At 41.6% G+C, this 26,170-nt stretch overlaps 2 protein-coding genes across 3 annotated transcripts in view; both read right to left on the bottom strand.

The window, feature by feature from the left end:
* Positions 1-7,899: 7,899 nt before the first annotated feature.
* On the bottom strand, positions 7,900-9,581 carry LOC307079092 (C-C chemokine receptor type 3-like; the record flags this gene model as incomplete). Its single annotated transcript, XM_079741185.1, has 3 exons — positions 7,900-8,279; positions 8,463-8,707; positions 9,394-9,581. The coding sequence occupies 3 exons, from the start codon at positions 9,579-9,581 to the stop codon at positions 7,900-7,902; spliced, it is 813 nt and encodes a 270-aa protein (XP_079597311.1).
* Positions 9,582-13,994: 4,413 nt separating this feature from the next.
* The window catches only part of ift74 (intraflagellar transport 74), a 50,721-nt gene continuing 38,545 nt past the window's right edge, over positions 13,995-26,170 (bottom strand). For both annotated transcript variants that reach the window (XM_079741930.1, XM_079741929.1), the window contains exons 15-20: positions 23,623-23,720; positions 20,547-20,673; positions 20,055-20,218; positions 16,346-16,468; positions 15,489-15,549; positions 13,995-14,131 (exon numbers count right to left, since the gene is read on the bottom strand). In XM_079741930.1, coding sequence (XP_079598056.1) covers positions 14,016-14,131; positions 15,489-15,549; positions 16,346-16,468; positions 20,055-20,218; positions 20,547-20,673; positions 23,623-23,720 — 689 coding nt within the window. In that variant the 3' untranslated portion in view covers positions 13,995-14,015. The remainder of the gene's footprint in view (positions 14,132-15,488; positions 15,550-16,345; positions 16,469-20,054; positions 20,219-20,546; positions 20,674-23,622; positions 23,721-26,170) is intronic.

Raw genomic sequence — 26,170 nt, 5'->3', positions numbered from 1 at the left:
CGGCCATTTTTCAACGCACTATGAACAATCTCCTGCAGAACATTCCCCATGTTGCTGTCTACTTAGACGACATTTGGTGACAGGTAAAACAGAAGAGGAGCATCTGCAAAACCTCGACCAGGTGCTAAAGAGAATGAAGGAGGCCGGGCTGCGTTTAAAGTGCAGTAAATGCGTTTTCCAGGCTCCAAGCGTCACCTACCTGGGTCACAGGATTTCAGCTCAGGGTCTTTCCCCCATGACAGAGAAGAAGAGGGCGATAAAGGAGGCTCCTTCATGAGAATGGGAATTATGGGAAGTTCTTGCCTGAACTCGCCACTGTGCTCGCTCCCCTCTATCAGCTGCTGCACAAAGACTGTTCCATGAATTGGCAGCAAGCTCAAGAGACAGCTTTCCAGCAGGTAAAAGAGCTGTTGCACTCAGCAACACTACTCGTGCACTTTGACCCAGACAAGGAAGTTGTCCTTTCACATTGTATGGAGGACAGAGATGAAAAGCCTATTGGGTACGTGTCTCGCACTCTCACATCAGCAGAAAATGGTTACTCTTAGCAAGAGAAAGAGGGGCTAGCTGTAGTTTTTGTTGTGAAACGGTTCCGGCAGTACCTGTATGGTCGGCCATTAACCATTTTTACAGACCATAAGCCCTTGCTGGGCCTGTTTAGTGAGACTAAAGGTATTTCACCCATGGCGTAAGCGAGAGTGCAGCGCTGGGCATTAACTTTGTCAGCTATCAGTATCACATTGTGTATAAAGCAGGAAGTGAAAATGCAAATGCAGATGCGTTCAGCCGTCTTCCCCTCCCAGAGTCACTGAGCCAAACTAACCTACTTCCAGAGACTGTGTTTTTGTTAGCAAGACTGTCTGACTCTCCGGGGACAGCAAAGCAAATCAAACAGTGGACTGAAAGAGACCCGGCACTGTCACAAGTAAAGCTATGGCTGTTGCAGTGCTGGCCAGTAACAGCTGAGCAGGAGGAGCTCAAGCCCTATGTCAAGCGTCAGCTGGAGCTGAGTGTGCTGGATGGCTGTATCCTCTGGGGCTCAAGGGTGATTTTTCCACCTGCGGGACGGGCTCAGATAATTGAAGTACTGCATGAAGCTCACCCCGGGGTCTCAAGGATGAAGAGCCTCGCCAGGTCGTTTGTGTGGTGTCCTGGGATGGACGGTGTTTTGGAAGAAAAGGTAAAAGCATGTTCACAGTGTCCAAGTTTTCACAGTGGATGGAACCAAAAAGTGAGACGGGACCAACATGCTAGAGAGCGGCTTTTACAGCAGGGGGACTGTGTGTATGTCAAGAACTTTGCCAACGGCTCACCGTGGCTGCCAGGAGTTACCCACCGCCAGTCTGGTCCAGTTTCTTTTGTGGTTGACTTGTTGGATGGCAGGCAGGTTTGCAGGCACCAAGATCACGTGCGTGTCCGCACTGATGCAGAGGGGGAGGGGTCTCGGAGTGTCTCGGACAAGGACAGTGTGAGCAGCTCTATGGACTGTGTGTCACCTGTGGGCATTGATGGACTGTTGCTGCCCCCTGATGGACTGTCTGAACAAACTGCCTCACCTGCCCCTGCCACTGCCCTAATTCCTCACAGTGGAGCACAGTCTGTTACCCAGTCTGTGGACTCTAATTTTTCACTAAGAAGGTCAGAGAGGAAACAGAAGCCTCCAGAGAGACTGAACTGTTAAACTTAAAAAAATGTGTGTTGTGCTATACAGGTTGTTGTTGTTGCCTGATGTGAGAAAGAGAAATGTTGTGCAATACCGGATTTTGTGGATTGCCTGTTGCTAAAATTGTGAAGGTGAAATGTGAATTTAAGTTGGTTAAAGTGCAATATTATTTCTGTACTTTTATAAGGGGACATATATGCAAAGTCAGTTTGTTTGCTTAAACGTATTATAAGTGTTTACTTAAAGGGGAAGAAGTGTTATAGACTGAATTACTGTTGCACTGATTTATATTCGGCACCCCGGAACCCGGAATCATTCTATACTTTGGCTGTTATGCCGTGAGATGGTTTTCAGTAAAGACCCTAACAGAGTTCAACATGTGCGTACTTTATTGCCCTCGGGTTACCACATATATAAATAACCTGCCTTCAATGTCTGATGATATCAGCATAATAATGTATGCGGACGACACTGTTATATAGACTCATGGTAAGAGCGCTACAGAGGTTGCCAAGAAATTAACAAAGGCAATGCAAAAGGTTGCTGTCTGGTCAAACAACTCATGCCTCACCTTCAACTTAGAAAAAACTGTAAAATATTGCCCCGACATCTCAATAAATGGGCAAACAATTAACAATGTGGATAAATTTGCGTACTTAGGCGTTACCCTTGACCCAACTCTTAGCTTTAAAAACATTAATCTTGTTGTACAAGATTAATGTCTTATTGTGCACTGTCCCTGTCTTGAAATAAATAAATTACAATTACAATTCATAAAATCGAAATTCATTCAGAAAATACTAAATACAACTTTACAGCAACAATATACTTAAAACCTATTTCATCAGGTACATGCAGTAACCATTGAACTTACAAACACAAATAAACAGTTGGTCATTGCAAAACACTGCTTTTACGTATTATTTGGTGAATGATAAATGGACTGCATTTATATAGCGGTTTTATCCAACACGCTTTAAAATATTGCCTGACATTCACCAATTCATGCACACATACACACGCTGACGATGGAGTCAACCATTCAGCTTGCCGGGAGCAGTTAGGGTTAGGGGCCTTGCTCATGGACACCTCGACACCCAGCTAGGAGCCGTGGATCGAACTAGCAACCTTGTGGTTACCAGCAAACCCGCTCTACCTCCTGAGTTAGGGGTTTTCATTATTTGTAAAAAAAACCCTAACCTAATGGTTTAGTCCATAAAGTGTCACGCCTGATGCCTGTTTTCATCCCCACCCATGAGTGCGTACCCCCTTAAGACAAGCGTATTGGTAAGTATACTTCCGCAGGTTGTCTAATATCGCATACAGGGTAAATGCTGACATACACCGGATGCAGGATGTGAAGTTACAACAACAATAACATGGTCCTACAACAAGGCGAGCACGGTGGCCATGGCCTAATGGATGTATCATAGTAAATATTGTTTGATTTCGTATGCCATATCTCACAATAAGTTTGGTCGAGGTTAGACTCGAACCAGCGACCCTGTAACGTGAGCGTTTGGCTGAACCCAAGTGCACAGACTGGCGATGAGCGTGGAACAGTGTCAATCGTTTATTCGGATTCAGGATCGGCAGGCAGAATAGTCAGACAGGCGGGGAACAGGAGCAGGCAGGATAGTCAAACAGGCGAGGATCAGGAACCGGCAGAAGAGTCAGGCAGTCAGGAATCGCGGGAAGGCACTGTGAAACACAAGAGACAATCTGGCAGGGAATGTTTGGGAGGAAAGGACTGATATAGGGGAAACACAGGTGAAGGTGGTTGGGTTAATTGGGAGTGATCAGGGTGGCAGGCAGGTGAATGAGAAAACCAGGGGCGGATCATGACAGACCCCATGGTAAAGTGGCCGACGCTGTACTGCTACAATTCATGGAAGTAAGTATATTGCCATGGGCAGATTATCCTATATTTTGAGAATGAGTAGTCTTCCATACGTGGCAGATAAAGTGAGCTAGGTAGGTCTGGTAAAATGGCTTATTACCTGGTTTACCAGAAGTAAACATATAAAAAGCAGAATAGTGTCTTCAGGATCAGGACAAAGGCATGGAGAACCTCAACCAAGAGGTAGCCATGATGTTTGTGAGACACTGTAATGAACCTTCCTTGTGGGTTGCATTCAAAATCAAGCTAGCTGACAGCTAGACGGCTAAAGAGGTCCAAGAAAGATTGGCGAATACCACAGGCAGAGGAAGTCCAGGCCCAGCAAACCTGCAGCGGAACGCTCTGCCAGACAAGCAGTTGCTACAGTGAGCATTGGTACGCACAAGATAGATGGATAGTGGGTCAACCCCAGGGAAGTGCGGAACTTGCAGCATTGATGCGATGGCTGAGATGCTCAGTAAGGTATTGGGTTGTTTAACTGCCCCTGCAAGACCTCCTGCCTTTCGGGTTACAACCCCTCAAACCAGAGGAGATGAGTCTCAGCAGTTCTCATGGTACTATAGCCCATTGTCAGCTACAGCGCCTGTGTTTCCTTTGTCACCAGTCAGGACACATGAAACATGAGTGCCCTAACACAGCCTCCCCTACAGCATGGCCTGCCCCTTCCACCACTCCGCAAAAAAAAAATTGACGGCCGACATATTAAGATGTAGTTTAGTGTGGGCCTTAAAGGAAATCCCCTCAGTGATTTACTGTTGGTATAAGTCAGTCTGAGAGAGTCACTGCATTTGAAGAGAAGTTTGTTTTACACACATATTGTTGTTAATGGATATGAAACAGCGAACGGCATGTTAGAGACAGGTTCAATGGTATGTTCTGTGTGTGAGGCTGTAGAACAGAAGAACATTGTCACTGGCATCCTCGACAATGATGTTCAGCAAGACTTGGATATTGTTCTGATCGGATGTGGAGGGAAGAGAGTCCATCCAAAGAGACTTTGTGATCTGCAGCTTGAAGCGTATGGAAGTACAGTGAACGTGTGATGAACTTCTTGCCATGCTCGCTGACATCCATCGGTTGAAAGATGAGGCTGTGCCCAGCATCATAGGAACGGTCAAACTCAACCAAGTTGTGACACTCTTGAGAGGAAAACCTGGTTTGAGGAAAGCTCTTGGAGAAATCACGTGGTCCCCCGGGCTGCAATGTGGGGGTTGAGCCGACAAAGTCTAATTAAATCCCAAGAAGGGTTCTTGTTGGCAGAGTGGTGACTCCTCTGTGGTGAGATTGGTGGGTCCCTATGAAGGTCATAAACCCCACTGATAAGCAAAAGTGAAATGCTAAATTGGCAGATGTGTACCCATGTCTGGCTGTTGAGGAATTCCAGCCTGGTGAGCTTTCATGTTTTAAGTCCAAGAGGCAACATATCACAGAAGAACAAAAAACAGATCTGTCTGACATGGCAGAAGCCCTAAGAGAACGTGGCTTGAGTGACTTGGATCTAAATTTGTGTGAAGTGTCAGATCACAGTAAGAAAGACATGCACAAGCTTGCTCTAAAATACTCAAAATACGAGCACAAGCGAATACAAGCACAGACTCGACTTTGGGGTATTGAAATACTTGAGACCCTTGAAACTCCCTTACAGCGACGTTCTGCCAGCACATTACCAAAAGCTCTGGGTGGCGCTGAACCAAATGGAGAAAGGCATCATCACAAAGTCAACTAGTGAGTTTGCTTCAACACTTGACTTGGTATGGAAGAGAAATGGTGACCAACGCATCTGCACTGGCTGACTCGCTGGCTCAACACCAGAAAGATGTTGACCCTCTTCCACACCAGGCAGATTGTCTCACTGCTTTGGAAGGAAAGACGTTTTTCAGCACCATGGACCTTACATCCGGGTTCTATAATGTCCCTCTTCACAAAGACTGTGAGACGTTCACTGCCTTCTCTTTGCCTGTTGGCCTTCATGAGTATAACAGGCTCCCTCAAGGACTGTAACAGCCCAGCAAGATTTATGTGAAAGATGATGACAATTTTTGGGGATCTAAACTTCATGATCTTGCTCTGCTATCTAGATGATCTAATGGTTTTAACAACTAGTGAGGAGGAGGCCATCAAGAGACTTGACATTGTCTTTGAGCGGTTGCAGGTGCAGATCATGCTCATATCCCCCTCCCTGTCAGACATCTGTCTCTAATTATCAAAAGAACAACAGGGCTCCATCGCTTGGGAGACCCATCCCTCCCCACATCACACCCTGGTTGACCTTGTGGAACAGGTGCGGGAACACATGGCGTGGGTCTGGTCATTAGCGCGGGGACACCTCCAACAGGCCCAAGCTCAGGTTTACAACCAGTGCCCAACTTCGCATCTTCAGACCCCATGAGTTTGTCCTGGTCCTCTTACCGACTTTCAAGTATGAGTTCCTTGCCAAGTGACAGGTGCTGTATGAGGTGGTCGACCGGGTGCAGCAGCAAGCCCATCCAGTTGTACCATGTGAACCGGCCTTGGCACCCCCAACTTACCTGAAGGGTTCTACTGGTTCTGCAATGACTTCCGGAGGCTGAATGCAGCTTCGAGTTCGAGTTCGACGCCTACCCCATGCCTCGTGTTGACGAGCTGAAAGAGCGGCTCACCCGCTACCTCACCACCCTGGAACTCACCAAGGGATATTGGCAGACTCTCCTCACCAGGGCTGCCAGGGAGAAGATGGTGTTTGCAACACCAGGGGGCCTGTACACTTCGGCATCCATGGCCACCTACCACCCAGCAGCCTACCTCGATGACGTCATCATCCACTGTGCTACTGGGACATCCAACTATGGCACCTGCTGGCAGTCCTGGGGAGCTGAGGAAGGCCGGCCTCACCGTTTAGTACCGCCTGGGCCTAGAGGAGGCCTCCTACCCGGGCTACAGACGAGGGAACGTCAATGTCGCCGCCATCCTCGACTGGCCCGCCCCACCTCCAAGAAATATTTGAAGTCGTTCCTGGGTCTCGTTGGCTACTACCAGAGTTTTATCCCCCGGTCCCCAGGCTATGCCACCCTGGCAAGCCCACTCCATTATCTGATGTGGAATGCTCTACCCAACGATCACCAAACAGCTTTGGAGTAGCTACTTTGACGAGATTGACGTTTCACCACCCCACAACTTTGAGTTATGAACTGTTTATCCCCGGAGGAGACCGGTGATTCGGGAGCTTTATTTTAGGCTTCTCCATGGCCAAGATGCCAAACCTCTTTCTGTTTTCTGTTGGGCTGAGCCCAGGGCTTGTTCAATTTTGTTAATAAAAGTGCCACTTCAGCTTAAACTGACCATTGACTTAAACCGTAACTAATACTAGAAACATTACTAATAATGGCAATTTATAACGTTTTGTTTATTTTCATGATTGCATTTGTTAAAGACATAGATTTTTCTGTTACAACCAGAAATCAAAAAACAAATAAAATATAAATATCTTTTAGCAAATCTGCAAAATTGTGACGTATTAATCACCGCTGGAGTACAGTATAACTGGAGACCTGATAACAAGTTCTGGTCTGCAGAATCTGACATTATGTTGAACTGGGAGTAATCACCTTTTACAAAGAATATGTGAAGTAACATGGAAAAGTTGAGAACATAAATAAGGAAGTATAAGAAAGGTACAGAATGTGTAGGAATATGTTGACTTCCTCCTAACAAAGGGAAGAAATCAATCATGTTTTGATGACCAATAAAAAATGTCAAATAACTTACTGAAGTTATCCTTGTCTTTTGTTTTTCGACAAAACACAGCAGGAATGAAACATTGTAACTTCAGCAAAATACAAATTCAATATTTATAATGCTGAAACAACTATGTCGACATATGCTCCAATGCAACACACAGCCTGTACTTATTTTGAAAACATTCTTTTTGAAAACTAGTTCTCCAATGAATATAATACGGATTGAAATGTATATTTTGGAACTTCACAAAATGGCCTCCCGTCCATCCAATTGAAACATGCTCTGCCAGTGCAGCAGAGAAGCTTTAGTTTGAAATGTAGATTCCAGAATTTATTCATGGGAAAAATAATAAAATAACATTAAATGACAATGACAACTGATGAAAACAAAAATTCTTCATGCTTATACTAACATGTTCATTTGAATCCCAAAATACATTTCTTATAATTTACTAGCAATTGTATTCCTTGCTTTTAAATCAGAAAAAACATTAATAATTTTCCGCTATTTACTTTATTATTTATGTATATATTTGCCAACACATTGTTTACTGCAGAATAATTTGCATTCACTCTCAAGACAGGAATCACAATCCCTGGATATAACTGAAAGCAGCATGCTACTTTATACATGGAAGGCTTTTCACCAGCAGCTGTCTCAAATGGTTCTGGAACTTTCTGCCAACAAATGAATAAAGGATGGGACTAATACAAAAGTAAAGATAAGCAATGTTACGTGTGACTTGAAGTGCATAACCAAGCCTTTGCATTTTCTCACAGGATGTGGACCCACCCAAATAATAGTGCATTAGTAAAACAACATTATATGGGGTCCAACACAGAAAGAATATCAAAACAATGAAAAATATCATCCTCACTGTCCTGAACTTGGCGTTAATTCTTGATGATACTACAGTGATAGTGACCCTGATGTAGCAGTAAACAATGGCAGCCAAAGGGAAGAGAAAGAAAAAAAATAGCTGAAGGTATATCCAGAAAGCTTTCAAAACAGACATGTCAACAAAGGTGTTGACCACAACATTGCTGGGATATTCTTCACAGAACTGCTTGTTGTTCAAGTCAGTGAAGACATTATACAAAATAATTGGTTTAACGCAAGCCAAACAACTAAGAAGCCAAACCCCAGTACAACAGGCAATTGCATAGGTCTGTCTTCTCAGACGTGATGCAACAAGGGAATAAACAACTGCCAGATGTTGGTCAAAGGTCAGCAGGGTTAGAAAAAGGATGGAACTGTAGAAGCCCAGGAAGTAGGCACTGCCCACAATCTTGCACATGGATGTGCCAAAGACCCAGGTGGAGAGTTGCTGGTAGATGCCCCAGAAGGGAAGACAGCTCATGAAAATTAAATCAGACACCACCAGGTTTAGCAGGAATATGTTGGTCACGGTTGTCAACTTTTCAAACCTAAGAAACAAAGGAACAATGTTACAACTTTGTGTAGCACTGGACACTGATTCAGTGTACCGATACGTCTGAAGAACGAATACCTGAAACCCAGTATCACGCTTTTTCGTGCTCATAGTCACATTCTAGGGTTTTAAAACCTATACCATGTTGACCCATTCACTTTGGAAAAGTATTAGAAATGTTTAAGTATGCTAATTTATGATAGAGTTGGGAACGGCTGTTTTTGGTTACCTATGACTAAGTAACAATGGAATTATTTGTATTAATTATGGTTTGGAAAAGCCATAGCCAGCAATGAGCTTATTGAGTGAAATACTGTGAAAATATTTGTCCTATTTGACGGCGCCTGCAAAACATAACCTGTCTTCCCTAATGAATCAGGAATGACATACCAATCTTGCCTTATTAATCACAAGCTGTGTGTCACATGGTGTAATTATGGCTCCACCCCAGGTGAGTGAATTCAAAACTTTCCAATGGCAGTGAAACTATTAGCAGATCTATCTTTCTCTTTCTAGCTGTTTCTCAAATTCTTTCTAAAATGCCTATTCACAAAAATATGCTCATCAAATGTATATACATTTGACAATAATAACCAAACTAAATAAATAAACCCTTTCGTTCAGTGTCATTATATACACCGAGCGCCACAGATGCCCCATGAACAAATTCAGCTGACCTACCGGTAGATAATTACCAACACCAAACCATTCCCAACAAGACTGAGGACAAACATGACGAAGTAGAGCACAGAGAGCTGGGCCCCGAGGGAGTTGTCATCCTCTCTTTCACACATGTGCACCGGTCCCACACTGTAGTCGTCTGTATTGAGGCTATAAATCCATTCGTAGAAGGGAGTCGTGGTGTTCATATTTAATGTCACTAGAAGAACCTGTAAACACCATTTGGTTTGTCATTAACCTGGTACTTTTACGGAGGATCAAAAATAATCAAGTCATTGTACATACAGTGAACAATCAATTGATGAAAATAGTTACTGACATTCTAAGTACACTTTAAAATAAATGTCATTATTAATGAGGCTTCAAACAAGCTGTTTGTTCAACATGCATGACTGATTTAAAAGCAAGGAATACAATTGCTAGTAAATTATAAGAAATGTATTTTGGGATTCAAATGAACATGTTAGTATTAGCATGAAGAATTTTTGTTTTCATCAGTTGTCATTGTCATTTAATGTTATTTTATTATTTTTTCCATGAATAAATTCTGGAATCTACATTTCAAACTAAAGCTTCTCTGCTGCACTGGCAGAGCATGTTTCAATTGGATGGACGGGAGGCCATTTTGTGAAGTTCCAAAATATACATCAGTGTTTTAGAAGCTTCCTCCTGACCAACATTTTCACAAAGTTGTGGCCTACCTTCAACATGATTTTCTTGGTCATTTTGTTCCATGGTGCAAAAAGTATATGTGCGTAAACAATTTATAAAATGTTTACGTATTATTTTATTGTATACATTTGAAGAACTGAACATATGAACTCCTACTACGCATTCTTTGCATTAACATTGTGTATGATATTTATGTTAGGGTATTACATTTTTATTTTTATATTTTTTTCCGTCGTTGAATATTAAATCAAATCAATAATAAAAGGGCATACATCTTACATACATCCGACAAGCACTCCAATTGTCCTCTGTGTTAAACATGTGTTGATCTTTTCTAACAAAAGTGTAGCAGGATTAATGTCATTGCATTGTTGATTTTCATTGTTGATCCTGGTCGCAGCCAATGAGTTATTAACTAAGATTATATTTATTAATATATGTAAAGCTCACTCACAGCATAGTAACACATCTAACAACAAAAATAATAAACAATATAGTATGCTCATATAATAAGTTGTTTGTTGGTATTCAAACACATTTGTAATAAATGACTATCATCATTGTTCATTGTTCCTCAAATGTATTTCTGCATTTTTTTTTACCAGATCTAATACTCAGTACTAATACAGTATATTATCTAACCGGATTCCTTGCTTACTATTCATTCAATCATGTTGAAATAAAGTCAGTGAATGTTTTTTTGTAAATAACCGATGGTCTTCAGGTCACAAATTAAAGTTATACTATAGCGTTAAATCTAATAGTGTTACCAAATTTCTTTATGAACTTACCTCAAAAAATGAATCTGGGTAGGCTGCCGTCTGAGAATAATGTTAAAACTCCAAGATCAGCAGCAGAACATAGGCCTCAAGCGGAAGTAGGAAGATATGAATTGTGTGGGTGTGTATGAATGTCTATATCGGAGTTGGAAGGAATGCAACAGAGGCAACACCATCTATATTAGTCATATCTTCCCCAGACACTTCAATCCTGCTTCTGTGCCTCAAGGTAAAAGCTTCACAGATAGTTTATGTTTAAGGCAAAGTTTAACCCTGATGTGTCTATCCCCATGACACATCCTTTGTCAAGACATCCATGTAAATTCTCTACATCAACAATTCACAATGGCCCTGTTACAAGAGAGAAATATGTTGAGCTGTTTTAAAAGTCCCTGGTCACCCAAATCCGTCATTCGCCTCAGTTTAGGTTTGCTTGCGTATGGTTTCAATCCATTTTGCATAGTCAAAGTGATACAAAAAATCCTAGTAAATCTGTTTGTCTAAACGTAAAAGCCTAGCTGTAACTGGATGGTATTAAGGTGTAATATCTACAATAATTAGCTACCTGTCCTGGCCCTTTGCACCACATTCTGGCTCTGCTCTTGTTATGTACCAGGAAAGCACAGGTAGTAGACTAAACGATTGAAGAGAAGTCTACTACCCGTGCCCTAGTATGTAAATGTACTAGTGTTCAGTGTATAGAATAATAAAATGAGCAAAATGTTTGAGGTTTCCGTCCTGTTTTGGTTGGACACATTCAGAATCACTTTAATGATGCTGTTACAGGCAAACTGCTTCATGCATGCACTTGGAAAAATTAGAGTTGAGTAAGTGATACGAAAGACGGCAAAAAATCCACTTTCCTTGACAGCAGTCATTTTATGCTTAGCAACGGTGAATTATCAAATATAATTCACAGCCAGAAGTTGTGAAGGGCCCATGCAAGTGAACGGAGCATTCCCCGGTATTGAGAAGAGCTGTGTAATAAGACCAATATAATTGCTTTCCCAGAGGTTAGACCCGGTTTGACCTAGTAGATGTCAATCAATGCATCGTATCATAGTAGATCATTTCCTTTAATTTCTTCAAACTTTGATGGAAGGCTTATAACAGCATTTTGAATTTAGGAACAAGTTTCCCTGTTTGGATTTTAGTTGGTGTGGACCAACCCATATTTGAATAAAGGGGTTGACCTTATTTTGCATCCATCTTCCACATATGTTGCACACATTGGTTGGTAAATTGGTTAGGGCTAGGGTTGGCCTGCTGAATCCATCCTCTTTTTATAGGAACACTATGACTCAGAACATAGGAACAGGAAGTTAAGAATAGGGTGAAAATATTTATTTTTTTTCTTTGTTGTTGAGAGAGGAAGAACAATAGGAAAACTACAAGGTTGTGTTCTTATGTAAGAACATAAGAACACAACCTTAGGGTTGGCCAGCTGAATCCATCCTCTTTTTATAGGAACACTATGACTCAGAACATAGGAACAGGAAGTTAAGAAAAGGGTAAAAAAAAAAAAAGGTTTTTTTCTTTGTTGTTGAGAGAGGAAGAACAATAGGAAAACCTCAAGGTTGTGTTCTAATGTAAGAAAACAATAGTTTGTCCTGTCTGAATACCTGAAAGGATCAGCAAGCACTCGATGGGGAGCTCCGACTCAAGAGTTTAATAAATAGGGTTAGGGTTCTTTAATTTAAGAAATCAACCATCATTGTAGTTGTTTTCAATAAATTAAGACCCTGGTCCCCTCCCATTATTAATTGTATTAATAAAATTCCCAAAGCAACCGTTAAAACATTTATTAGAATGGCAACCTGTACCAATTCAGAAATAACTTCTAAATATAAGCACCTTGTAAGCTAACATAAAACAACTTACAATTTACAATTACAACTTACAAAACAATTTACGTTTTTTAAAAGCTCATAAAACCTTTATAAACTAAAGCACCTTTTTGTGGCATAACCAAAAATATATTAAATGCCTAAGAAAATGTGAATTATAATCACATGTTTTAGAATGGCAATATATAGACCAGTAGTAGTCTCCAAGAAATGCATCCATATTAAAGTTTCATTCCTTTCCTGCAAAAACTTCTGTAAAAAGTGACTTTCACAACAACCTCACCCAGGAATAACCACAATCGCAGGCAGGGAAACTGCATCACAAAACTGCATTACATAGTAGCATACTACATCTGTCTTTGGAAACATAAATCGTCTAAACAACTGTTACCAAAGATGTTTTGAATGAACCCCTCCTTGTATGAATATGTGAAGAGACAACAAGGTCATAATTCAGCATAGGCAGTGTTAAGTAAATTTGTGTCAGGGAGGATTTTCCATGAAAGGAAATGCCTCAGACCACTTCAATTATATGACTGAGAATACCAACCTGTTACCATTTAAGAGATAACCATTAAACATTACTAACATTTGACATATGTTTGCATCATCTTGTTTTGAGCTTTGCCCAGCAGCCGCTGGTTGTGATGTCACAAGGACCCTTTGTTAGATGCCTCATCATTTAGCTACCTTTACTAACTTCACTAACGAGCATTCTGCCACTGAAAAAGCGAAGACGTGGTCCTGCAAGGGCATGGAACTGCTGAAAAACATGATTGGTGCTCCCTCTGCATACATTATTATACACTATTGTGTGCTACTTTGTTTGGAAGTCGTATCAATCCTAGACACAATATCTCAAAGAAATAGCAACAACACAGCACAAAAGGAAAATGCCTGTGCGACTGTCAACCTCAACAAAACGTGTTCCCTGCCACACAGAATACCAGCAAATCTGACGCAAAATAAAACCTATTGCCGTCTTTATATATATATTGATATTATATTTATTACACATTTGCTGCACCTAAGTATGGCTCATGTCAGGAGTATACTCTGTTTGGATTGCTCAATATTGTGTCCGAGGGGGGCGTGACAAATTTAGATTTTATTAATGTTTGTCACCGCTGTGTCCTACATATAAGTCTGCACATTAGGTGCACACACAAACACATAATATATTCTTCCTCAGGTAAATGTAAAAAGTTTAGGACCACAAAATCCACCCAATTACTCTCCAAAGCAAAAAAAACAAAACAATGTACGATTTATATTGTTTATTTTTTACACATTAGAGAGCTACACAAGGTTAGTTTGTGGATCTTCAACTCCTGTTGTTCTGCTGTACGTCTGTGAGGCCGCGGTTATACTCGTTCAACTGCCCAATGACAGTCTTAGACACCAAGCCATAGTTGCTCTCCTGGGCTTTCGACGCAATGACTAACATGGACACTGTCAAGGAAAGATATCCACACACAGAAGCTTACCGACTGGATAATAACAATCATACATAATAATCATTAATGCTGAAGCAAGTATTAAAGCTGGTAGTTAAGAATCAAGGGTTGTTTAGATAGACGGTGTAAATGAGCAGAAGAGGAAGATTTTGAAATGTAACCCAAATGACACCCTTCCATCTCTCCTCCCTGCGTCACTACGTTTCTTTAACATTAGACGGAGGAAGTCATGAATTTTAGCATTATTGTCACATTTAAGCACCTGTGATTGACAGGCAAGATTCCCAGGACCAATCAGGGAAGACATGCCCGGATTGGTCAGAAATAAGTCGTCTGTAAACGTTTTTACCCTGCCAAATATGCTGTGTAAAAACAGCACAACTTTTTCCCGGCATGGTCCGCACATTCACACTGACCGAGGTTATAAACCGGCTTCATCTCGCACCCCAATGTACCCTCCCGGACCCTACAAATATTGGCTGTTTCATTTTGATGTAAATGCAATTAGACGGCTTCGCGGTTCCAGGGGCAGGACTTGGGTAGAGGTGTTGCTGCGTTGTCTCTACAACAGAGACAATGCAGCGATATCAACATGAGTAGTTCTAACTGGAGAGACATTGAAATCCGCAAGCTGCTGATCATTTGAGAGAAGGTGATGCAGTCGCATTTAACGAAGACGTTGAAAGATGCGATCTACAAGAAAGATGCAGAGGAACTTTCCTTACGAGGCTTTTCAAGAAAAAAGAAAAAAAAACATGTGGACAGCAAAATAAAGAATATGTTGTCGTTTTTTCACTTGTAAATAGTTAATCGCGTTTGTAGCCTACACTCAGATGTATACTCATTCTTGCACACGAGTGGCTTGAAAGATAAAAAAATGAAATTCAGAGTATGCAAATTATTTTAAAGAGTTCGACCCTCCGTGCGTAACCCTGCCTTCTCCAGTGAACCAAGAAATGTGGCTCCCTGATGAAGGGGGATTTTACCCCCTCGGTTTTACACAGGCTAGACAGTGAAATTGCAGGACTTGCCAAGCCGGCTTGGCATTGTACAAATGCATCATCTTCCTAGGCTTAGCATTTATGACATTTACACTCAAATAAAGAGCTTATAAATGTTGCCTACAGCACTTTTATGTATAAAGTGAGACCACATAGATTTGGCAACAATATGAATGTATCATTACCTATTCAAATACAAGAGAGAAGGGGCGTGACTCTCAGTGCCCGATTAGAAGACTAGTGAAAGATGCAGTCTAATTACTAATCCCTAACTCCATGACAACCTAGCAGTAGCTGGACATGCAGAGGAAGAGGAACGAGTGTAATGAACAAGGATACAGTCCTTCATGACGAAGTTGTTCTGCTCCAAGTGCTGCAACTTTCTCTCCATGTTTGCCAACTGAAAAAGAAATGTCAAAACCAACATAAATGAAAAAAACACAAAAGATGAATCAATAATACATTAAATATATTCAATACACTTAGTCAATAGGCCCATTATTAGACATGTACATACACCAATCTCATACTGGGTATAGGTTGTCCCAGGGCCTGAGTTTAATTTCAATGCTATATTGCGATCGTTGCGCATCATTTGATAGATTACCACAAATCTAGCATTTTTAACGAGGGAAATCCAGCAAACATTAAGAGCGCAAACATTATTTGACATCACTCTAAATTGCCCCGGTGTAGAATGCAGGACTGGCCGTAACGCTGCATTAGACGGAACCACTTCCTGGAACACACCTGGTGCTCACACCTTTCTCCTTCTCTCTTTGACTCCCTCCCTCTCAGTATCCCTCCTCCTCCCCTCATCATTCCCTCTTCCCTCCCCTGTCTCCCTCTCCCTCATCATTCCCTCTTCCCTCCCCTGTCTCCCTCCCTCTCTATCTCCCTCCCCTCATCATTCCCTCTCCTCGCCCTTGACTGCCCCCCACTCTGTCGCCCCTTCCCCTCATCATTCCCTCTTCCTTCCCCTGACTCCTTCTGACTCATGCTCCCGACTCGGAAACAGACCCCCTTCTCTCTACTTAACCCTCTTCTCTCTACCTTGGATTCCTGGCTGGAGTGCTGACAGAATCACCCAGCAGATGGCATTTCTATGAATATATTATGTGTATGATCACTCCAGCAAATCACTAGATAAATGTTATTGTTGATAAATGTTTGTGTGAAATACAAAATGAGCTTACTTGAGCATTTGTCTCGTTCTCTTTGAGTTTTATTTTCAATACTTCATAGTTCTTGTTTAATTGTAAAAGCTGTCTCAAATAATCACGTTGTTGAGTCATTGAGACACTGTCGTCTTGCAGTGTCTGGAAATGGAACACAACACAGAACCATAAACATACACAATATTTCTCATATAATGTTAGAACAGTTAACAACACTGACAGCTTGGCTAATAGCAGCATATAGAAAGTTTATGCAAACAAAAAGCTAGGGCCTGCTTTATAACATAAAATATTCAATGGAACGCATAGATCAGCAGTAAATGGCAAAATGAAGTCAAAAAGCAGTTCCTTAAACTAAATGGGACAACTTGAAGCGATTAGTCCATCAATATATGAATCGGTGTGTGACTTTGTATCTCCCTGTCGGCCGTAATGAGCCTTTACAATAAGGTAGTTCTGTATCTTTAGATGTCCAACTGTCAGCGCTAGTGAAGGCTCTTCTTTGAACTCCATGTCAATTAGTTTTTATTTGATAAGGCAATTATTGCTGTCTGGGCAAAGTGATAGCAGGAAGTAGTAGTGTTACGTGGGGGAAATAACCTGCAATCTGTGAACCCCGTATTCTCTACCCCAGAGAAGGCTCTCTATGGTGGAGAATACAGAGGCGTCTTGTAAAAGGGTTTATTTTAAAAGGGGTTAACACTACGAAATCTAAAATCCATCCTTAACATCTTACTACAATATAATAGCACACTGCATACACATACACACACACACGCGCAAGAAGTCAAAGTCAAAGGCGGCGCAGGACACCGCATACACAAACACCGCACACACATGCACACGCGCGTGTTGAAAGACAACAGCAAGATCGATCCCGCATCCCGCAATGTCTTGCAAAATTGTTATCTCCCTTTCTCCTCTTCAATCTGTTTTAATGAAGTCGCGGTCAACAAAATCTCCAAGGTAAGACGTTCCTTCTATAGACTGTAGAAATTGCGATAAAATGAGTGAAGAGACAATTTCTCACGTCGACAAGCAACAGCAGGTCGTTCATTTTGTCAAATAAAAAAGCTAAATTCAAACATCGCGCCGACCGTCATATCAACAAAAGTCACGTGATCTTAAAGAGACAGCGTCCTTATAACACAGAACGAAAAAAAATCAATAATACAGTATGGTGAATTATGTTTATAGAGTCCACCACAAGACTACACTTTGTTGCTCAAATGTAATATAACTCTCCTCATTGAGCCTCCCGAAATGTCTTGCGATATTGATATCCCCCTTCCCCCCTACGGACTGTATTAGTTGTTTTAGTTTTCTTATTTACTTATTACTTTTTAAATTTTCTAATATGGCAACATGTTGGACAAATAAAGCTTTTGAACTTTTTCTTTTTTTTATGTTTTGTGTGTATGCTATGTGTGACTGTAGGCTACTGCTGCCTGTCTTGGCCAGGACACTTGAGGAGATGTTTAATCTCAATGACGATTATTATTTTAAACTAACCAATAGTAGTTGCCATGCATTTTAAAATGTCAATGCACTTTTCAGCCCTGAATAGCAGTAAATTGATTTGCATGCATAGTATACTACACTTTCCATTGAACAATTACCCCCGTTACCCATAAATTGACTCATTTTATAATGTAATTAAATGCTCACACACTAGCTGCTTACAGACAAAAGTGTAAGTCCTGATATTCTCCTGATATTCTCCTGGGCAGTATGTGTGAACAACATATCCTGACATTTCTACCCTGAAAATCCTGAATAATACTACCCCTGAGATAGTATTTTCTCTGTAGGAAATGTAAATTACCTAATCTGTGAATTAGAAGTAGAGAATCTGTATTTCTTACACCACTTCAGTGGGCGTGTTGATGACGCTTCTGCATGTCATTGAGGTGCCCCCTAAATGATAATCAGCCTGTTGCATTTTGTTTGCTGAATGGTTAAAAAATATTTAAATGTTGGCACTGCTTTAAAGGGGTTAGGGGGTTGAAAACAACACCGTCCGGCAGCTCCGGCGGTGCCGCTGAAGCTTCAGCAGCAGTCCGGCGCGGGGAGCTCGGAATATCACCTCCCACTTCCCCGCCCACCTCCAAAAGAATGTCTAATTTGTCAGTTTGCCATGTGACTGCCTGGCAGGGAGTCCGGCATTCCTCGCTGGATCTGCCGGTTTTCAGTCCGGCAGCTCAGCTCCGGGAGTACAATCCCTTTCTCCTCTATGTCGCGGTTCAATCTGGACTTCAGAGCGTCAAAGCCAAACTTCCTTTCCCTCAATTCTTCTCAACCATGGCCGAGATAACACCCACTACGAGACTTTACTTGTTGTGGAAGTACCAGAGACGTCAGACGTCCGAAGAGCACATAGCTTTTGGCCGTGAAATTGGATATTATATAGATACCTATAAATTATATTATTATTATTATTATTATTATTATATAATATTATTGAATATGATATAGAGCTCCGGGAGTCCGCAAACGGCAACATCACTTCTAATCTATGCTGTGGTTCACTCCTACAGCTCATTTGTCAATGAGCAGCAGCTCATTTGCATTAAAGCTACAGACACCTGAAAACAGCGCACTCTGAAGGGACTGAAACAGAGAGGAATAGCAGTAGTTGAGATTTTCTTTCCTAAAGGCTATTTTCAGCATACAGCTTCAAAAACATGTTTTCTGGAACTCATTTACTATGTTTACTTGTTGGGAAAGCACCATAATATGTCTCCTTTAAGAGTAATTTGTGGTGAACGCTAAAAGATAGGTCTTATCATAACCCTAAAAATCATACAATAAAATGCAATAAATGATATATATTAAATGATAAATATTATTATTACTGACAACATTCATCTGAATATTAGAGGGTCCCGTCCTTCAACTCCCTGTTTTCTCAGTTAAACACAGAAACCCACTACATTTGTCCAAGTGTTAGTTATATGTGAAATGAAGCAAAAAAATAAGCTCTCTTTCTCCGGTAACGCAGTCGTTTGCGACGCGGTAACGCGTCGCAAACGACTGCGTTTTTTAAGGACAATTACTTTTAAGGAAAGTTACTTCTATTTGTCCTTAACTCATGCTCCAATCTTTCATCGATCGATGCTTCGGATTTTGTGGATGCAATGGAATATATGATGCATTCATTGATGCATCATTTTAGCAACATTTAAGATGATCGCGATGAGTTCTGCCCGTTCTGCCTCAATTTTGTCTATGGTCAAATCAAAACAAACTACAGTGACAGCGGCCACACTTATCCTGCCTCTTGCGAACTTAGACCCTACGTCATATCCCGCCCCTTGCAAGCCCACCCCCCTAAACCCCCCGTTGACTCTACTGATGTCTAAACGACATCGATGTCCGCATATAAAGCATCAAGTGTGAATCATCCTCAGGTTCGAATCTCCTAATACACACATGCGGCAAAAATGTGTGAAAACAGCTTATAAATAGAAAAAGATTATGCTTGCTTCATAACGTAAGGATGAAATTATTATGCTTGCTTTATTACATCATAGGTGAACCAAAATGTTATACGTTGTAACATTATAGCCTAAATGTTTATATTATGCGCACAGAAATTTGTTACATTATCGACTGGGTTTTCCACATTATTATTATGGGTTTTCATAACAACTAGAGGTTGAGCGAGCGCAAATCGCACGGGCGGAAACTCTAGTTTCAATAAACACTAACTAACAATAACCCATACCTTCTTCCTGCTCTCGGTTGTACTTTTCAGGGTGTCCAGGTCCCCGAAGGTGACTAGTTCAGCCTTCATGGAGACAATCTTCTCCTTGAGGGTGCCCAGCTCCCCGGTTATCTTGCCCTCTAGCTGTTGAACCTTCTCCAGGTCCTGCTGAAGCCTGTGGGACTCTGCACGTCGATAGAGGAGAGCAGGGAACAAGTGGCAGTGTTTATATATGGTCCTGGGTTGCAAAGGAATCACACGTTATTTGCGACTGACTGAAAATGTTAAACTCCAGATTATTCAATCTGGAGGGTTTATTTTGTGCTCTGATGCACATGAGATTTAACATCCTACCTCATCAGCAGGCAGTGCCACTGGCAAACATGCAGTAGTTTAATATAAAGTGTTATAAAGATTTTGAAATATATCCAGTGTGCTTATTTAAACCAAAAACAAAGTCTTTGGTTGAAGCCCAATTCTATCAAAGGCCTAGATTTTGTAGATTTTACTGACCAGTTGTTAGTCCCCTCGCAGTCGTCTGGGATTGGACGACCTCCTTCTCCTTGTGGGACAGCACCTCGTGCAGGCTCTTCAATTGACCCACTGTCACCATTGCTATCTGATGTAGGCTTGAAAGGTTCTGCCAGGCACAAAGAAGAAAAACACACACAGCAAAAAAAAATGATATCAAAATTAATTATAAAACATACACTTAACATGTTCTCGTATTCTACATCCATGAGTCTACATGTACTACTAATGGATGTTTTATGAATGTCTTAAAGGTCCCATGGAATGCTACTTTATGGATGCTTTAATATAGATATTAGTGGGCCCCTAACACAGCATCTGAAGACGTTCCCGAAATTCAGCTGTGGTGCAGAATTGCAGCCACATTGAGCTTTCCCAAAATGCGCCGTTTCGGTGTCTGTAGCTTTAATGCAAATGAGGAGGAGAGAGGCGGGTCAAGGAGGAGGGTGGGGGTGTGGCCCTGAGTAGCTTGCGGCCACGGTACCATGCGCTCTGTTTACAGTGGATGTATCGCAATGGCGAGGCGCACACAGCCTTTCGCAGTGTTCTGTAAATATTCTAGAACACACTGGGTATTGGAGTGCGGGAGTCCTGGAGATCTAAATAATATCATATTATACATAGATATCTATATCATATAATATATTTTATCAAGGCTAAAAGCTGTGTGCGCCTCCAGACGATATTATAAATCTCAAACGACTGCGTCAGGTTCTGCTACCTCGCTGGCTCTTCCACATCAATCTGAAGTAGACTGAACCGTGACATGGAGGAGAAAGGGATTGTTGCCCGCAATTGTCTCCCGCCGGAGCCCCGCTTCCAAGGCAGTGGTGCCTCGCAGCAGCAGGCAGCGGGGCTCCGTTGGGAGACAATCGCGGGCAATAATCCCTTTCTCCTTCATTTCAAGGTTCATGTTATTCAGGGAGGCAAAGCCAATGTACCTTTCCCCCAATTCCTTCTCAACCATGGCTGCGATAACCCCCAGTACGAGTCTTGTTGTGGAAATACCAGAGATGTCAGAGAACCTGATGTATTATGCACCATAACACCAACAGCAGAACGGTTATCCAAATAACAAAGAAGTGTACAACACTTGCGCTACAGTGTGTTTATATACACACACACACACACACACACACACACACACACACACACACACACACGTGGCGCTCGCATGGTCGTAGCTCATTGTCTCTATTGCAATGGCGAGGCGCACACAGCTTTTGGCCGAGTTCTGTAAATATTCTAGAACACTCCGGGTGCTCCGGCGGGAGTCCGGGAGCTCTATATCTAAATAATATCATATTATACATAGATATCTATATCATATAATTTATATTATCACGGCCAAAAGCTGTGCGCACCTTCAGACGATATTATGAATCTCGACTGCGTCGGGTTCTCTGACGTCTCTGGTTCTTCCACTCCCACATCAATCTGAACTTTTGAACATTGTCTCTATCGCAATGGCGAGGCGCACACAGCTTTTGGCCGTGTTCTGTAAATATTCTAGAACACTCCGGGTGCTCTGGTGGGAGTCCCGGAGCTCTATATCTTACTACTACAATAGCAGGCCTGTCGCACCAGTTACTCAAGTTGGTCATGTGCGCATGTGCCAAGCAGCCTGCAGCTCACACACACAGACACAGCACACGCAAACCTTGTTAGTAAAGTTGTTTTTTATGAGTTATTATGAGCGATGTTGCATATGAAATACACCATAGACCGTAGCGTTATATTATAGGTGTCCGGGAAGCCTAAAGGACTTGGTCCCACGTTCACGCAACGCAAGGGGGTTACAGACCCGTTACATCCTTGCGGACCCTCATTGCGTCCACCGCAAGGTCCTGACGTGCGCCTCCCAAAAATTGTAACCTCCCCTCAAGGCGACGCAGCAGCAAGGGCTGTGATTGGTCCGCTCACTAAAACCCGACGCAGAACCAAAACAGTTTCACGACTGCGTCGAAGCGTCTGCATGGTCCTCGGTTGCGTGAACGTGGGACCATAATCAGCCTTTAACCCTCACTCAGCCGCAGACATTAAATAACCCGCTGCTAAGATGGAGCTCCACCATCCAAACACACTGTGGAGTTATACTATAAGTATCCGAAAAGCTCAATCTTCTCTCGGCCTGGTCAACCGCTGAGCAGACTGAACTCCATACGTCCACACACACCGCACTGCCGGTGCCCCTTGGTCGTGACGATGCAGCAGAGTGGAACGTTCACGGTTTTCGGTTCACTGACTCTTTAACCAAATCTTCCACAACTGGGCCTTTTTTTCTGCCTCCACATCTTCCATTTGGAAATCCTTGTCTCGGCCTAAGTGATTCTGCCGCTCATATAATCTCTTCTTATCAATTGACTGGTTGCCATTTTTTGATGGTTGCAACATCCCCGTCTAGTGAAAGTTTTGTTCTTTGATTTTGATTTTAGTTAAATGATGCATCTGATTAATAAATGTGGTGTTTTTAGATAAGTAATTTGCCACGAGAAGTATGGAAATTATTATTAGGTACTATTCCCAAAGTATCTGTGGGTCGTTAAAAACAGCTCCCCATACCAAAAGTTAATCGGTCGCTACTGGCTGTCTTAATTAGGTCCCTTATTTAGGATTGCGCCTTGGTTGAATTATGTTGCTTCTTCAATCTCTTCCTTCAAATTTATGTTGCGCCTTGGTTGAAGCAAAATGTGCATTTGCATTTTGTTTTTTCCTGCTTACCCGGGGCATGGTAATAGGTACAAGACAAATATAAAGAACTGTTATCTAGCCTTCTAGCCATCTATCTTGGGTTTTGTGAAAGAGTAGATCAGGTGAAAGTGGTATTAACAAATAATCCTGCATAATCTAATAATACCGCAGAAGATGGGTCAGTGTTTCTGTCACAGTTTCACAATTCTTTTGCTTCTTTAATCTCTTCCTTCACATTTTCAGCCTCCTCTATGCATCGTTATTTGACATGCCCTTTCGGCACCTATCTGACAACACGTTCCTTCAGGCATACAATCCTTCTTCTGATCGAAGATACACTAAACCCACAACCTTATCGTTGTCTCACCTTGCTGGACTGTTCAAGGAGGATCACAATATTACTTTGCTGCTGTGTTGTCTTTGATGTTTCCTGGATCCTTGTCTCTTCAAACAACTCCAGGAACCCTGCAGATGAAATTCAGATCCAGTCAATGAATTTGGGAAGCACATTTAAAGACTACAACAGTGAACCAAAGTACTTTACAATTTTGGCTGCAAGACAACAGTTAACCTTTTCTAAAGCAGGCGTCGCAGGAGTGCAGGTTTACTAGAAGACTAACCACGAAATCTATAGCAGTCTAAACTATTACTGATTTGAAGTATTTGCATTTCGACCAATATAACAAATGGTATTATGAAGTCTGTATTATATAACCTTTATTTAATGTAGGTACTTACACCCAGTGATGTACTACTACTGCATGTAAATCTAAAAATATAAGTATTTTATATAGTATTAAACAGGCGGGTTCTGTCCACATGGGCAGGTGGGGCAGCAAACTACTTGCAGAGGCATACTTCCAAAAAAATGGTCTATTTTTAATAATGTGATTGTCACATTAACTATCTATAGTTTCTGTAGGCTTTCCGACTATTTTTGGTCTATTGACATCAAATTGTGGATGATGCTAGCGATTCTAGTTGAGTTTAACGTGTCATGCAATGTTAGGGCAGGGCAGCTCAGAGACCACGTTCCTCTGTATGTTTATCGCATAACCCTGCAGGCAGCAATAGGAATTGTATCCGTGCTAAAAGACGCCAATATAGGCGTAAAGTAGTCTGCCCATGGTCATATTCTAGAACTGTTGTTTTAACTTTAGTATCTTTCATCGTTTCTATATCAGATGCAGATATGGCGAGTGGTGTTGCACCTGTGATTAACAGTGTTGTAGTTTCTGTTAAAAAAAAACATTTGAGAAATTAAAATTGGAAGAGAAGTTAGCCATAATCAGGGTTGGGGTTAGGGTTACTTGGCCCAGAGAGACCGGACATAAACATTATCCAACAAACGAATGATAGGGGGAAAAAATTGAACAGAACTCCTCCCGAGCATGGTAAGAAAAAAAAAATGGCTATGTTGTTGCTCAAAGAGAATCACTGTTTTTTGTTTCCCATACCTACTTTTTCGAGCAAGTGTGTGCACACAGGACAAGGGGATTCATGGACCACAGGTCGGAGTGATGCGAAGCATATATATGTAAGGGATAATGCCAGACGAGGTGTCCATTATCAGGAATTAATGGACGACGCGGAGGCCTTCGAACCGATGCGCAACGGAGGACGGTTGCCTCCGTCAAGTCCATTAATTCCTGACAATTGACACCTTGAAGGGCAATGTCCCGCTTATACCATGGTCACTTGCCAAAGAAAATAAATTAAGACTAACTTAAGTTTTTCACAAGCTATAACTTAGTTTCCCTGGTAACGCCTGAGGGTTTGACTAATACCTGGAACAATCATTACCCTCCCGTAAGGTTCTTATGCAACGGAAACATTGTTCACTGCTCCAGTAAATAGGACGGACCTTAGCTACGACTTGGCAATGGGAGGTATTCTAGTCCGCTTAGCTATGAGCCAGAGAGCTAATGTTATGCATTGTACATACACTAGGGTCTATAGCATATAACCGTGTTGTCTTATTACAGTTTAATTCATTTTTCACAATTTACCAGCTCTCGTTTTGAAGACCGAATCACCTCGCCATTCATTTCAATGGGAATGGCGACAGTCTATACTTTCAACATAAATTGTACATATTTATAATTTGAAATTCGTCCCAGCATTTATACCAAAGAGACTATAGGGTCTATAGCCTATAACCGCTTTTTCTGATTACAGTTCAGTGTTCCCCCTAGGATGGAGTTGCAGCAGCGGAGGTGAAATGTTTCTTTTTCCGCTCCCAATTTTTTTTCTCGCAAAGCGCACCATGCAGGGAGGTTTCAATGTGTCTGCCGGCACCAGAAGGATGTACATACAGTACATTTTGCACAGTAATGAGCAGGGGAAATATGGAGAGATTGAACGTATACAAGTATAATCTTTAAAACAATTATTTACATTTATTTAACAAACATCACATAACACAAATACAACAACAATCGAAAAGATCTGTGCCTCCAACCAATGCATCTTCCCACTTCCTCCCCTCTCCCCATCACAAAGGTTGTAGTAGGACCATAAAGAGGCCATGCTTCTATTGAACAAGTTTTAGGGCTCTAGAGTCAACAATGGCGACGCTACTGAAATTGTTGCTAAAAAAAAATGTATATTGAAATTTTTGCTAAAAAGAAATTCCTTCAAAATAAGTAGAGATATATTTTTCAAAACTAAAGGTTGCAGTTAGACCATAAAGAGCCCATGCCTATAGTGAAAACGTTTTGGGGCTCTAGAGTCAATAATGGCAACGCTATTGAAATTGTTCCAAAATAAAAAATCCTCAAAAATAAGAAGTGATATATTTTTCAAAACTGAAAGTTGTAGTAGGACAATAAAGAGGCCATACCTCTATGGAACAAGTTTTGGGGCTCTAGAGTCAATAATGGCGACGCTATTGAAATTTTACCATTGTGGTCGTT

This window comes from Pollachius pollachius, assembly GCF_949987615.1.
Source record: "Pollachius pollachius genome assembly, chromosome: 8".
NCBI classification, from domain to species: domain Eukaryota; kingdom Metazoa; phylum Chordata; class Actinopteri; order Gadiformes; family Gadidae; genus Pollachius; species Pollachius pollachius.
This window is presented reverse-complemented; position numbering and strand designations above follow the sequence as displayed.